Genomic DNA, 16,382 nt, shown 5'->3' on the forward strand with positions numbered 1-16,382 from the left:
CAAAAAACCTAACAAAAACCACTAATTAATGAGGAGAGTCACATGAGACTTACTTAAGTAGCATACAGTGTGGGTAGACGGAGTTCTCTGAAGCATGGTAAAGGATCTGGAAGATTTTGACGAGAAAACCGCTGGGTTAAGGGTTTAACCAGGATACGGCGGCAAGGGTGGGGGGCTCTCCATTGTGAACACAAATCCCAACATGGTTGGATTTGGTCATTCCAAAACCTGGTCTGTATTCACGGGTTGGTTCTCTCACTTGTTTTGGACACATAACTTCCTTTTTCATAATTTGCTAAAAATGATTAGTAAAATCCTGAAAATGGTAGTGAGAAATATATACCCATTCCCCTCATTGAAAAATAATTTGACTCGGCATTGAGGTCACTGGTTTAGAAAGCCTAATTTTTGCTCTTTCATAAAACTGCTGCCTGTCTCATCTGGTCTGGTTACCTAGCTTGTGTTTCCACTTTAGGCTCCACTTTGAAATCTGTTCTGACTTGGATACCAAGATGCTGTCATTATAGATGTGTGCTTTAATAAATAATTTTAGAAAATCAATTTTATTCATTAAAATCATAAGGCCACAAATAATTTTGAAAAAAAATTGCTAAATGCAGGAAATATTCCAGGAAGTTGATGCTCTTCCCAGAATGCACATCTTGTGACCTTTAAACCCCAGTATCTTGGTAACCTGGTCTACATAAGTTTGTAGGGCATCTATTATTTAAAAAGTACAAGGACAAGCATTTTACACACAGACCCCTCCTCCTCTCAACACACACATTCATAACAGTACTTTAATCTGTCTCGAATCGACTTCAAACCCATTTTGCTCTTAATGGGAGTTATTCATTTTCACTTGAAAGGTAATACATGACGGCTGGATATTTAATGTGATGGACTGGCTGCCGATTAACTAGGTGCTGTAACATTCTAGACCAGTTCCCCCACGGCCCACTTCCCATCTCCCAGCCCCTCAAGGAACCCCGTGTCACAGGGTTCCGACCTCATAGTGTGATGGGCTCCTATCTGAACACTCCCACAACAGGAGTCCTTAACTGATGGTTCAGGGACTTAAGTGCCCCCCCACTCCCAGAAGGTTCCTTATTCTCCATCATTTTTCATTTTTGCTTACTGGTTATCCTCTCCATATTAACAGTTCAAATGCATTCTACAGAGGGGGTGAGTGGAGGTATGAGGTGATATTTCAGATGCTTATTTGGTTCCCCTTCCCCATTTCCACCTCCAACCTGTAGGCACTGGATAGTCTCTGTGCTGAGTTAGGAAAGAGCCACTATCTGTTCCTCCTCCCACTGGAGGCAAACCAAGAGAGAGATGCCATTCCAAACACCCAAACACCCCGTCTTTTTGTTAGTCTGCCTGATCTGAAAACAACACTCTCTCTTACAGGACCATGCACTCTCTGGTAAATGCTCTCCGTCTGCCACTAACCCCCTTTAGAAAGGGTGTCCGCTGTGCCGCTGCAGGGCCGCATGAGTGGATGAGCGCAGAGGCTACGACCACCCAACTCATCTCACTCGCTGGGAAGCAAAAGGCAAACACAGGGTAGCCCAGTGAGGCGTTAGCTTCCTCGTCTGACAAGAGTCCACCTTCTCCCTTCAATGAGGAACGCATGGTGAATTGTGACGAGGTTGCAGAGGTGAGAATTCTGGTTTCAAGAAGCCACTATTCTTTCCCCCTGCATGGAGCAGGGAACTTTTATCACTTTTTTTTTTTTTTCAAACTTTCAAACTGCTCTGGAATTCTAAAGCTTCCTTTGTGAGCTCAAGCTAAGGAGTCCTATGAAGTGTTTTAAAAAATAAAATCAGCATGCTCTCCCTTGTTCCTCTTTCTCCGCAGTAACACACCAATATGAAATACTGCACCCGCTGGTGTTAAAAACTTCTGGGGCTCATCTCCCTTCTATCCTGGACAGCCTGCATGTTTATCTGATCTGATCTGTTTAGAAGTGGACATTAGCCACCTGCAGCTCACTAGCTCGTTCCCTGAAGATAAAGCTGTGCCATTCTTGTAACAGATCCTATTAACACCCGGTTACAATCCCATTGTGTTTCCCTGGGTGATGTAGGGATTGCTCTTGAGTTAGGTTAACTAGGCCGACAGCCCCTCCAAGCTTGACCCCAGACATTAAAATGTCAGTCTCTATCAAGACATGACACCGAGGTCTCTATACAATTTCTGTAGATGTGCAAACAGTTGGGCAAGTTCTCCATCAGCATGCTGGATGACGGTTGACTACAGACCACAGACAGTCTGAAGTTTCCTCAAGCTGCTTCTCTCTGAACTACTTCAAAAGGGCCAGAGTCTCAAAATCAATTTCTATTTCAGTTCTGTCACCAGCATACATTGTAGGCCTAAGTAAATGAGGTTGTACGAATACCAAGAGAGAAAGTACTGTGGTTTTCTGCTTTGAAGACTTTTCTAAACTTTAACTTAAATTCTAGGAGAGATGTCACAGTCTAGGAAACATTATTTAACAAATCAATTACTGGTCACTTTAAGGCCACTATGACATCACAGTAGTTAATTGGAAATACACGCACTTCAGAGACAAGCCTTAGTTTAAACAGTGCCTGGAACCTTTGGTTTATACAGGCAACAAAAAGCCAAACAACTTGAAGGGTTACTACCTGTAGTGGGTTTTATAGTAATGACAAAATGAATTGGAAACAATCTCGGTCTCTTAAAACAGGGCATGGTCAAGTAAACAATGGCATAGCTACTCTACTGGGTATTAGAAGACATTATGAATGACAGCTGTGAACCAATGTAGAAAGTTCTTGAGAATGCTGATCAGAAGAAAAATAAGACAATATATATTACACCACAATACAGCTATGGAAAAAAATAGGTACTAGAAAAGACGACTAGAAGAAAATGGCTGTTGTGTTTAGGTAATGGAATCACGGACCATTCTCCCATTTTCTAAGATTGCCAGGTAGTTATATTATTTTTAATATTATAATTAAATAGCTCAGCATTTAAATTCAACTGTCCATGGAAACATTGATATTTGGATCCATACTGTGCAAAACATCGGGTGGTATTTTTTTTTTTTACTTTGCTGGTTAAAGCAATTTTCTCATTTTTGGCAGCTATGTCATACAAAAATATGTGTTAAATCTCAATGAATCTTCCACAGGCAACATGCTGGGCTCCTGGCACTTGGAAGAGGATAGAAATGTGGCAAGGACCCACATGAGTGCATGCGCTACAGATTACATACTCTCTAAAGCTAGGCAGATGGAATAGTGACACTGCGGTGGTGGGTCCAACCCCTACCACAGCCTGATAGGATGTAAGCTGTGCATTCCTTGCCACACAAACTTTCTCATGAGTGAAAAAGCACTTGCTTGTTAGGAATTATGGTTGTCCCACCCAACTTGCTGATGAGGCACAGAAAGGACCAGCATGTCCTTCTCATGGGGTATGAAAAATTCCAAGTTGCCTTTCTGGGCCAAAAGCCACCATTTCCCCGCTTAAACTATGATGGGTTGGCCGCCAACTGACACAAAAGCGAGGAGAGTCAGACCTGATTCATGACTCTCTGTCTTATCCTCCATACAGGAGGCCAAACAACTGCATCCCAAAAGGAAACACAGTAATCAACGCATGGCTTCCTTAGGGGAGAAAATCATTCATGCAAAGAGACATCAACTTCCAGATTACCTGTGCTTTTAACATATTTGTTTGGGAACTATTTAACCTCTAAAAATAATTACTTGAAAAGGTACCCCTCTTGTCATACTTAATTAGAGGAAACGGGAGAAAAGGAGCACCAACCTGAAATCATGCCAGTTTTCCTTAGAATTTTCAAGAAATGGTCTTGGGTTCTACGCACACAGAATAATTAAAATAAGCCAAGTAACGCTTCATATAGGAAATGACTTACTTTAAAGGAGAGGTAAGAATAGTATAAACTTAGGGGGCTTATAGAATGACCAAGTATGGTTGAAAACACAGCCTCTATAAGTTCACCTGTTAGAACCAGCCTTCCAATTCCAGTCCTCATTATTGAATTAAAATCTGAGTCACTGAGATTTTGGCCACAGAAAACTTAAAAGATGTATTCGCAATGCCATAGACCACCATGGACTTGTTACCTGGTGATGTGCTCCGTACAACTCTGAAGTCAGGCAAGGCATGGAGTTGCTGCCTCATGAAAAAGAAAACTTAAGAAAAAACTGGAAATGAAGAAGTTTTTGCTTCCTCCAACTACAGCCAAGACATCAACAAAAATCCAAAGTATGAGTAATTTCTACATTTCAGGAGCAAAATTCATCTCATCACTCAATACACCAATGGGGCTGTTGGCATGGCGGATATTCTGTGCCAAAGGCCAGGCTCCCTTTGGCCTGCGACCTCCCTTGGGGAGATCCTGGGCAGGCACTGAGCTGTTCATGTTGCTGGGAAGTTTCTTCTGCATTTCTTCTCTTCATGGTGGGGTGGCAATTGGATCCTCCTCTTCCTTATGGGGGCCCCAAGGTGAGCCCACCGAAGGCCTAGGCTGCTGCCCGACATTTACCCCTTGTGCAGAAGCCAAAGGCAGCCACCACCTCCTCGTCTCAACCGTCAAACTCTTAGCTAAAGTACCACTGACAGCCCCTCCATCTAAACTTCCATCTCCCAAACCAGCAACATAATGGAGGAGCCAATTAAATGATTATTAATTCATGCTATTTTCCGTAAGCCAGAGGTTCTCATCGCCTTGTGTTCCGTAAACCAGCTTGCCACCTACCCCAGAAATTTACAGCAATCTTTCCTCTATCTCCACTAACTAGGGGAAAAAAAAATTAACACAACTCTGTATCAGTGTTTGAGTTGGGATAACTACTCCCAGCACACTAGACTCAGAAGCTTCACTAGATCTGAAAATGGTCATTTCAGCTCATATTTACAACGAAATGAAAGGTACAGTGTGCTCTTTCCATAGCTCTTCTCCTTCAGCTTCTCATGAGCCTAGGACTTCCTCTAGACAACAAAAATGCAATGTTATCACAGGCTAATCTGTGCTTTTGGACTTTGTGATCTTTATACTGTCACTGAAAGTGGAGCTGCTCTGGGCATTTGCTTGCAATTCCTTCCCCAGAGGACAGGCTAGGATTTCATACTCCCATCTCCTATGGAACTACTGCACTTGATCAGTGGCCAGAGACCTGGCTAAATTCTCTTCCTCCCCTAATACAGAGAACGGCAGTTCCTCTAAAGGATTTGCTTTGCTGCCAACTTGGTCTTTAAACATGCATGGTCTCATTCTGCCTCCAAGCACTTAAAGATGTTTCAAAGAGGAATCGGAGGCATGCACTGGTTACACACACCCAGGGCGGTGGTCTCCGTGCCGTGGGGCTCCTCTCCCTTCCCTGCCCAGAGATGTGGGATACATCTCAAACTCCAGCCCAGTGGGGTTAAGAACCTTCTATTCAGACACAGTCTCATTCTCTGTAACTGCAAGCTACGCTGCTTGTGTATGTCCCTGGAAAGCATTTTAGAGAAGTACAACCACCTACTCAAGAGGTACAAGAATAGGACTAGATGGGGAGAGTAAGACAAATGGTATCATCAACTTATCAGACGTGTCTTTCTGTTTCTATAAAGGGTTCAGAGAAAATCTGAGTAATAATACTACAGATGGGTGTAACTTGTACTCGGGGAACCGCTAATTATTTTTCTCTTCCAAGTCAGATGTGAACTAGATAGGCCAACAGTTTGGAAATGCAGAAGATCTTAGGTACTGCTGTTGCTATTATTATTGCTGCTGCTGTTATTATTTTAATGATTTTCTTTTTGCTTTTTATCTGGAAAGAATTACAGATTCACAGGAGGTTGCATGGACAGTACACAGAGGCCCCGTGTCCCCCTCCCTCGTGTTTCCCATAGCCAGTGTTCTGGCAAAGATTTCTAGGCCTTCAATCACTCTTCTTTGTGACCCTGTGTCTCTGACCAAACTTCCCTCTCACTTCCAATCCTGCTATCTGAGATGGTATCTGCCAAGACTCAGGCTTTGGGCCTCTTCTAGGCACTTCTGCCTTTCGGGAAAGCTCGGTACCTACTGCACCCAGCAGGGGCTCAGGACCTGCCATTCAGTTAAATGAGAAATAGTTCTCGAAACCTCATGCATGTCACGAGATCACAGCCCCAAGGTTCTCAGACTCAAGTGTGAGTCAGAAATCCCTGGGAGGACTTGTCAAAACACAGATAGCGGGCCACACCCCCCATAATAGGTCTGATTCAGAGGATTTGCATTTCTAGGGAGTTCCTGAGTGATGCTGATGCCTCACGGACCTTACTTTGAGAACTGCCATCAGAGTCGGTGCTTTCTGTAATTGGTGGGGCCCAGAATTAAATGAGGGGGCCCAGCAGGTGTAGGTGGATCTGCCAATCCACTTCCAAATGACTGCTGCTGACAAGACACTCTCATCCTCTCTGCTCACGGAAGAAGGCCAGGCCTGCTCTCAAAGCTAGATGTTTTCCCCCCTCGGGTCAAAGGTTAAAGACTAAATATGGCTGTCCCTCAGGGAACCTGCCTGCTCTAAAACAAATGTAGACACATTTTCAAAGCCAAAAATTCAGAGGAATAGCCTCCATATGCTCTGCCGGTAGTATAATCCAAAATAATGACAGACCGCCTTGCGTATGAAGTCTTGTTCTTCCTATGAGTCCTGGAGAACCTCTGTGAAAAGGGCAGACGCTTGTGGGCTCTTCCCACTTTGCAGAAGGAGGAAGCATCTTTCCAGTGCTGGCTTGCCTGGTCTTGGCATCCGCAGGCCTCACCAACCCAAGGTCCCCTTTGCCTCAGCCCTGAGAGGGATGCAGAGGTCCACACTAGCCCCTGCGCGTACAAGTCAGCAGTCTGGGAAAGGAGGGTCACACTGTGCTGTGTGGCCTCTGCTTTCCCAGTAAGCAGCCTCAGGGTGGAATGGCGGGCCCGTGCCGACTGCTGGCTGCTGCCCTTGCTTTGCATCTTTGGGGAGAAAACAGTGCTAAGCCCCACATCAGAGGCATCAATCTGTTACATTAATTCCTTGCTGAAATATGCATAAGGCTGCTTAACTGTACTGATTTGAGCTCCCAAAAGGCCATCGCACAATTCGGTTGGGAGATACCTTGTTCCCTGTGTATCAGGTTTGAGAAGGAACCACCTTTACAAAACAGAGCCACCAGCTACCCCCTTTTAGACCAACAGTGGCTGTCAGGTTATTTAATAACTTCTAGACACTGGGCTGCCACCATGAGCCTGGCTTGAGTGCCGGGGGCTAGGGACCCCAAGGGTCAAGCCCCGACTCCTCACTTTGAGGTGCCCGCTTCCGGCCCCTTGTCAGTTCCCCCAAAGTATCCTGGCCTCCTGCGCTGTGCAGAGATGCCATCTGCAACGGTGGTCATAGCGTCCTTGAGGACGGAGGGCCACGGTCCGGGGTATAGGAGGGGCTACACGATCAGTCTGCCCCCTGGCTTAATTACAGGATTGTGAAGACCAGGGATTTGGAGAAAACCAGAGTGGCAAGGACCTCAGAGACCCTTGCACTGACAGAAGAAAAAGTCCAGAGGTGTAAGATGTAGGTCAAAACAAGGGGGCAATTGTGGGTCGTTCAGAGACTAGGCCAAAGTTAATTTACAGAGGTTCATCCAGTCCCCATCAAATCAAACATTAATTAGGTTAGTTAGGGTCTCTGAGCCCCAGCACAACACAGATTCCCAGAGACTGGAATAAAACAATACTCTTCCAGTTTCTTCTCCATTCCAAACCTATCTTCCTAAAATACTAAATTTTGAGAATGAAAGTGAACTTGTGAACACGAACACATAAAATCCAGGTCCAGCATACTGACAGACACCAAGAGCTCTGAACTGAACTTCTCAGCCCCCTTTCAAATCAACTACCCCCATGATCTGCTCAGGGTTGTTTTCTGTCTTTTGGTTTGTTTGTTTGTTTTTTTCTAGTTCAGGTTCAGCAGAACGGTGTGAGAATCTGTACTTGGGGAAGAAAGAAATCATCACTCAGGCCCCTTCAAGGGTGGAAAAATGCCAACGATTCTCCACTTTCCCGTGTGGGTTTAAAGGGCCAAGAAGACTGGAAAGGTCTCGTCTTGGTCTTCTGCACAGTACAGACAGAGGAGGGCCCCACGCGCATTTGCATCCCTGCTTTCTCTGTACCCACTGGGTCCCACGTGCAGTTGGCTCAGAGCACTCTGAAGGGCTGGGGAGGTGGCTCTGGCGCAACTTCAGGGACTCCTCCAGAATGGATGTTTCCCACATGCTCTTTTCCTACGACCGAGGTCCCTTTATACAAAGGCCTCGGTTCCCCCTTGCTAGGTAACGAAGCACAGCAGTTTGCAGCGCTGACCACACGTTGGTTCCCAACCTGGCTGGGTGACCTCGAGCATTTGACGTGATACAATGAGCTCTCAGTTTCCTCATCTGTCAGCGGGATCGCAGTGTCTACTCACAGGGTTTCTGTGAGGCTGCCGAGAGATCAGGCATACAAAGCCTACCACAGCGTCCGGCACAGGGCAAGAGCTCAAACGCTGCTTGCTATGGTTTCATTTTTAGAAACATCTCTGGGAAATAATACAGGTCCGTGAGAGGCCTGGTTTTTAAAGAAGCAGAGATACCCTACATTTGCCGTTTCTACATATTAACATGGAGCAATCCTACTAACCCACAGGTTTGATGTCTAAAAAGCACAAAGTAGAATGACTTGGACTTGAAAATGTTTATAGTCACGGTATTTCACCAAACCAGTTGTTAATGAAATACTCAAACAGTATCAAGCACTTGCTAAGTGCTGGAGATTAAAGAAATGAATGGATGCCATGTTGGGGAGAGGTGAAGAGGCAGGGCACAGAAGACGTTTAGGGCAGTGGAAACACACAATGGGATATAATGATGGATATATGTCAGTATGCTTTTGTTCAAACCCACAGCATGTACAGCACGAAGAGTGAATCCTAAGATAAACTATGGACTTTGGGTAATTTCTGATGTGTCAACGGTTCATCACCTGTTAAAAAAAAAAAAAAAAAAAGGTCCATTCTGGTGAGTGTTGATTATGGGGGAAACTATGTATGTATGTGTAAGGGCAGAGAGTATATGGGAAATCTCTGTACCTCCCTGTCAGTTCTATTGTAAACTCAAAACTGCTCTAAAAAGGGAAAGTCTTACTAAGCAAACAAACAAAAACAAGTGAATGACACAAAGTTCAGATCATAAAGAGCTCACAATCCTGTCTGACAACTAGAGAAACGGGATTTTCAAGTCTCCTCTTCCAATCTTCACATAGTAAGAGAAAGCTACCATGTTATGTGTTCTTTAGCTTTATGATGTGGGGAATATATCCCGGATCCACAAGGCCAATTGGGGTTTGAGCACCAATCTTGCACCCAGGTGTTCACCATCTATGTGTCGTACTTCTCTCGTCTGCAAAATAGAAAGAGTGTTGGGCCAGGAAGAATGCGAGAGCCTAATGAAAATGCTCAGCTAACCCCTGAGGAAGGCACTATGGTGTTTTTGTTGTTGTTGTTTTTTAAATCATGATCATGATTCTAATAACAGAGGTGCTTCCCCCATCAGCACAAAAGCTCAAACTGAAACAAAGCAAGATTCACATGGCCCCTTTGCCTGAGTAATATGCAAATCTATAAGGTATTTTCTAGAGTGATGAAAAATGACATGCTCCTTAATCTACATTTCCACTGCCCTTTATCTACACCTTGATGACAACTCTCATCACACTGTACCGCAGTTATGTGATTACATATGGTGTCCCTTCTAGAAAGTGAGTTCCTTACTTTTTTGCGTATGCCGTATCTGCCTTAGATTATCTCCGCTCATTTTGTTACTGCATGCAAAAATATTGCCTCCATTGATGTGGTCCCTTTCCCTCTCTTACAATTTACAATATAAATTCTCAAAGCCAAGACCTCTGAATTACTGGAATTCAGGCGAGTCCAGATATACACCACACCCTATATCTATTTTTGCTTCCCAACATAAAAATAGTTCGAATGGTTTGTTTCCAATTGTGAGGCAGAATTCTGCCTGCAGTCACTTTGAGCAGCCAAGTTATATTGAAAGAGACCTGGAAAAAAAGGAAGGTGGGAGTGGAGGTGGGGGAGGGGAACGGAGGACTCTGGAAAAGACCACAGTGCTGCACAATTCCCATCCGTGTGTGAAACGTAAAACCAAAAATGGTTTCCGTTGGCAGGAATGCGAACCACAAAGGAGCCATGTGAGCCAGGCTCCCAGCATTCCCTCACACACACCCTACTGCAAAGACAAATTTACTTTTGGGTGAGGTAGAAAAATGGAACCAAACGCCAGAAGGACAGAGACTCAGGCTGAAATGATTTCTGGAGAGGTATGGTGGTAGCACTTTTCAGCCAAAAACAGAGCTGGGATGGGGAGCCACTCAAAGGCGCCCACACCAATCTCCGGGAGCTCCTCCCCTGATGTCCTCATCACACGGAGCTCTGACAACACAGGACCAGGTGAGAGAGCATGTGGAGCTCTGATACCGCGCCAAGAAAGGCGGCCTGGGACTGTCCTGCCCTCATGGAAAAAGCTGAAGGGGCCTCTCTGAACTCTCGATGCAGGGTCCTGACCCATGCCATCTCACCTGGTGGGAGACTAGGGGAATCCTGGCAAGTTACCAGCATTCCAACTTTAGAAATTATTATTCCCCAAGATGCTCCCGTACAGCTATTCCTCCCCAAATTCTATTTTTTAATGTATCCCAGAACTGTTTAGTCCAAACCTGCCATTCTACAGATTTTGAAACTGAGGACCGGAGACCTGAGGTTGTGGAGCTTGTCTGGTCAGCAGAATGAGGCCTCGAGCCGGGGGCTTTGGACTCCTAAGCAGGCCAATGCTTCTCGAGACCCAGAATGCTCCCTCTCCGCATACAGTCTTTTGTCTTAATGGACTCAATTTGGAGGGAAAAAAAAGGGGGGGGGGTATTTTTTCATCCCCTTTCCATTCTCTGTCACAGATCACACTTCAGGCACTAGTCCCCATACAATGAAATCCCTATTTACACAAAGCTGTAAACAACAGGGAGACTAGGGGGAGGGCTGGTAATAGATTTCCACCAGGATGTGCCTGACCTGCTTTTTTTCAACCTCAGTAATTAGAAAGGCTATGGGTCTGTAGGAATTATTCATATGCAGCAAGAGCCGTACACTATACATTTATGTTAAACATGTCAAACCCGATTGAAATCATGCCTGCCAGCACCATACCCCATAAACACACTTTTCCCCTCACAGTCGCCCAGACCTTGCCGGCCCATTAATACCGCCTTTTAATAGCAATCTTCCATAGATTCAAATCAGGGACACTCCACTGCACTAATTGCTCTGTGTTAGGTGAGCATCATGAATTTAAGAAAAAAAAATTAAAATAAAATCCCTTCAGGCCATTCTCCTAGAAAAACAACACTCAAACTACAATTCTAACTCAAAATTTTCCAAAAATACAGACAGAGACGTCAATTAAGGATTTTGGAAGCATTATCATGTTGGTATTTTCAGTTGGGCTATGGGCCCATCTTTGTGTTTTCAAGCACCAACACCCCCTGGTCATCTTGTCTCAAATTAGCTTAACTAGACCCAGTTTAGTGCTCTGTGGCTGGAAACCATGGCGGCTACAGGATTTAAATAACCATCTTGCTATGATTCTTTGCCAAGAGTTCAATTTTTTCCCCTAATTATTGGTGATAAAGCATCACATTAATTGTATATCACTTAATTTATAGCAATTAACAGTTGATTGGATAATCACTGCATTAATTATTGTTCAGTTGCCGACACTGGGGCCTCTTCAATCTAGAACACACACTTTTAAATCCACACAGCTAAAAGAGAACAAGGGATCGTTTTCATGTTTCAAAAGAGAAAACCACAAAGTTGGACGGTGGAAATTGCTGTGCATTAGGAAAGAGACTGAGCTTCAAAGAACCCTCCTGCACCCTCCGTTGGCCCACAAGAGTGCATCACACTCACCCCGAAGAGGTGGGATGGCTGAAGGGTTTATCAAGGGCCACCACGTGCCATCATGGAGCCCTCAAGAGCCCTCATCATGGAACCCAGGGTGTGGTGGCAGGTGTCATCCATCCATGTTTTACAGATGAGATGCCCGAGGCTTTGGGAGGCCAAGGCCATCTGCTGAGTGGTCTGCTTCACCGACCTGCTTTCAGACTGAGCAAAACGTGGACCTACTATGAGGTAAACTCACGGTGGACCATCTCACTGGCTGTCATGCTCCTGTCACTGCTGTACCACTTAGGGAGAATGCTACTCGCCACACTTAGAACAGAGGTGAAAGAAAGATCTAATGACTCTGCTGAAAAATCGCATTCCTGGAGAAGCGGGACACTACCGGTACAAGCTCAGGCTCCGTCCTAAGCAGCAGGGCTGCTCAACAAACCTGAACCTCGCTGCATGCCTTTTTGGCAACCTGCACGAGCTCAGCCATCCCGGGCTCAGTTTGCTTCTCTGCACAATGGCAGGGGGCCTGGGGGGGCGGGGGGGGGTCACTTACAGCACCTGCCTCACAGAGTGAGGGGTAGGAACCCAATGAAATAACGTGGGTAAAGCAGAGATTCCCAACTCTCTTTCATATCGCGGCACACACAGAAAACAGTGGCAAGTGAGTACAGGCAGATGAAACTGCAACGGACCCCGGCTTCAGCAGCCCCCCTTCCCCTGGCCACCCACCCCGCCCCCGCCTCCTGGGCCAACTCAAGGGCTGTACAGATCAGTCCCTGTGCACCTGTGAGCCGTTCCTGGCACGCCTGCTGGGAAGCACAGGTGTGGCGCACTAGAATGGTGCCTGGCACCCAGTTAGAGCAGCTGGGAGGCACCCTTTCAGGGGTAGTGTTGCTCCTTCTGAGTATCTAGAGCTGCACTGTCCAGATTTAAAGAGCTACATTTCAATTCATTACAATGAAATACAATTGAAAATTCGGTTCCTCAGTAGTACCAGCCACGCTTGAAGGGCTTAAGAGCCACTACGGCTAGTAGTCCCTACTATACTGCACAGGGCGGAACATCTTCATCAGCCCAGGAAGCTCCGTGGGATGGCACTGATCTACAGCAACGCTGTTCTGAGGACTACAGCTCTTCCTGAAAGCCCGGGGGAGTGCTCCGTTCCCAGAGTGACAGTCCCTACTGTCATCTCATGGAACGTGGGATCAGTGGAATCCTGCCCAGTGCCCTGCACGTGGGAGCGACCCAGCCCCGGACCGTGGCGTGGATGCTGCTGGGATTCAAAGCACCATCTTGCCTGCCCCACTGCCACTTGAGGTCAAACACCTGACACCTCCATAAAGGAAGCCCAAAGACGGTGGCCAATGGACACCGAAATGGACACCAGGAGTTCTCTTCCAACATAAAAATAAATGACTAAAAATTTTTAGTAAAGATTATCCATTCCTGCACAAACCCCAAACTACATAATCAATAGCCGAGAAAATGCCAATTATCCAGGCTCATTTGAAATATTATTAATCCGCACCGTAAGCGGCCACTAATCAACGGTACAAATTGTGAAATCACTATTTATTTATTTGCTGGGAGGAAGCGCTCCCCATCACATTTAATCAGAAAGGAACAGCTCAATTTAGGGCATAAATGGAACAAACGCAGATTTTTTTTTTTATATAAAATAGTAAGGATCCCAAAGAAAGCCGCGAAGAGGTTGCTGCCACCTGTTATCGATTCCAAGATCAAATCGGCTCAAGTGCCTTAATAAAGCCTGTCATTACACACTCAGACAACATAGACGAAATTATGCTTCGGGTCAAAAGAGGATCATTTGCAGGAGTCAGCAAAGAACTTCCCCTTCTCTCTTTACTACTATCCGACTAAGGGGCACCTCTGAGTTACTCGTCCACGGTCTCGCTCTCTCTCTCCTCTGTCTTCTGGACATAAAGTACAGTCTGCTGCTTGAACGAACGAATGAGTGAACAAACGAATGAGAATGCGGGGCTTTATGAGAGACGCTCATTTTTACGGCGCTCCCGGTTGCCTGGCACAGGAGGAATTTCGCAAATGGCAGTCACGTCGTGTCACTGACTCAGTGTCCTCAGCGTGCAGAATGCAGGCACCGCCCACACAGACTGTCGACACGATGCAGTAAGCTCTTACATGTTCTCCCTCCGCTTCTCGAAATTCCTCAAAGCCACAAGCTGCCTGGCGACAGTTTCACGTTCACAGGAAAGGACCCGAAGAGAAACTGCTACTAGTTTTCCTCATCTTATTTAACCAAATTATTAAAACAACAAAAACCTCCCTAAGGCAGAGCTTCCTATATGCCAGGCACTGTTCTAGGATTCCCATATTCAAATAATCCTCACAGTGATCCTCTGAAAGTAGGTACTACTTTTAATCCCCATCTCGGGTGAGAAACGGAGGCACAGAAAGGTGAAGCCACAGTTTCACAAACTGTGAAAACGAAGGACAGATGGCCTGGAAGGTTACTCGGCCTTTCGACAGTGTGCGTGAAAACCTCTTCCCCAGGTCACCGCTGTCTGCAAAGTCTGTGTACAGCAGAAAGCCGGGTCTCGGTCGGTGATACTCCCCGGTGCAGAAGGCCTCTGAGGAGAGACATCTGTGCCCTACCTCCTGGTCCGCCCTTGCAACCCTTCCCGGGGTGCTCGGCCCCATCCCTCAGTGTCTCTCAAGCGCGGGCCTCTGGCCACCACAGTTCCAAAGGGGACGGTTTCGTTCGCTCAACTGCCGTGACACTCTGTCTCTGTGTCCCAGGAAACACTGAACAGGGCCTACTCCGCCCCAGCCCTCCTGAAATTTGGAAGCTGTTAAGCTGCCTCTTGAATTTCTCTTTTACAGACTGAATAGCCCCAATTTCTTCAGCCTCTTTTCAGAGGCAATATTTCTCAGCCTTCAGTGATTTTCATTGCTCTCTCCTGGCCTCTCTCCAAGATTCTGTATCTTGTTTAAATAGTGAAGGCCAACACTGAACATGATTTAAGAACAGTCGTGCCTGGAAAAGTAACAAAGGCCCAACCAATACAGACTCCAGAAGGTAAATATTTTCTCGAAAAAACACAAAGTATTACAGTATTAATAATGGAAGGCAGTAAGAATTAGGTTGACCAAATAAAATAATTTCTGTTGCTTGTCATATCATTTCCTCTAATAACTGTGGTGGTTTCTGGGAGACTTATCTGTCCTGAGAAGTCTTCTCAGAAACAACTTTGCTCCTCTCCTCCACAAGGCCTAAACGTTTCCTCTCAGGCTCAGCTCTTCTTTCCTCCAATATAGCGATCCTATCATCACAAGAGATGCCTGTTGCCCTTCTCACAACACCAAGTTTTCCAGAAAGAGCACTTCCTTCCCTGACTTCTGCTGCTTCTGATTTCGGTAACACGTCCTTCTGCCTGGCTTCACTGCCTGCCCGATTTTGGGTGCACTTCAGGGTGTGGGCGCTCACCCTAGAGGCAAGGTAGGAGACACGATGTGCAGAACAAAGCCCCCCCTTCACTGCTGACGGCTTGGAGATCCAGGGGTGACCCCAGTCAAGGTGTACAGGGCAAACCCCTCCACTGGGCCTCAGGGGGAAGGGCCTAGATGACTGGACCTTCAACGGAGGAAGACTCACATCAAGGGCGACGCACGCCAGGGAGGAGCCATGGAAGAAACGTGACCTCACCAACACAGAAGCCCCTGGCATAGGGCCAGACACCTGGATGCTCAATAAACAAGCTGGTCTGGGGGCCATTTAGGAAACACTTTAGAAATTCTTTAATATAACCTAAGAGGAGGAGAATGAAGCAGACCACTCAAAAAAGCAAAACCCATATCCTTCTCCCGCTGCACAGAACCGACAGTTTTTCGGGGGAGATGAAGGATGCATCTTCTCCCTGACTTGTTGGCGTCACGCTTCCAGGGGAGAAATGTCGGGGGCTCGGGAGCCACACACACACACACACACTACCTGTCCACTTGCTCTGGTCCTTCTCGCCTCCACTCTCCTGGTCTTTAGCAAGCTCCTCTGGATCAGCAGCCGCGTCACTGGGCCCTTCAACATCTTCAATGGCTTCTTCTGAAAGAGAAGGAAAACAGAATGTCAAGGATCAAAAGTGGACAGAAGATGAAGGACTCTCGGCTCCTACTCCAAAGAATTACAGAGCACAACACAGAGATGCCAGTGATGGTCCCTCGTGTCTTCACCGTAGCCCCCAAAAGGCTGACTGTACTTCGGCTGTGCCGAGGTCTAGGTAAGCAGCAGGGCCTTCCCGTCCCCACTCACTGGTAGGAGACTGACTCGTTTTAGACTTGTGGATATTACATATCTCCAGATGGATTCTGAATGCCTCATTTGAGCTTTTAATATTGGAAAGC

The 16,382-nt window shown here is 46.2% G+C and overlaps 1 protein-coding gene across 3 annotated transcripts in view; it reads right to left on the bottom strand.

The window, feature by feature from the left end:
* The window catches only part of ZFHX3 (zinc finger homeobox 3), a 233,148-nt gene that overhangs the window by 29,871 nt on the left and 186,895 nt on the right, over positions 1-16,382 (bottom strand). For all 3 annotated transcript variants that reach the window (XM_035724976.1, XM_027617570.2, XM_027617571.2), the window contains one exon: positions 15,976-16,083. In XM_035724976.1, the coding sequence (XP_035580869.1) occupies positions 15,976-16,083 (108 nt within the window). The remainder of the gene's footprint in view (positions 1-15,975; positions 16,084-16,382) is intronic.

The sequence above is a fragment of the Zalophus californianus genome, chromosome 17 (assembly GCF_009762305.2).
Source record: "Zalophus californianus isolate mZalCal1 chromosome 17, mZalCal1.pri.v2, whole genome shotgun sequence".
Lineage (NCBI taxonomy): Eukaryota > Metazoa > Chordata > Mammalia > Carnivora > Otariidae > Zalophus > Zalophus californianus.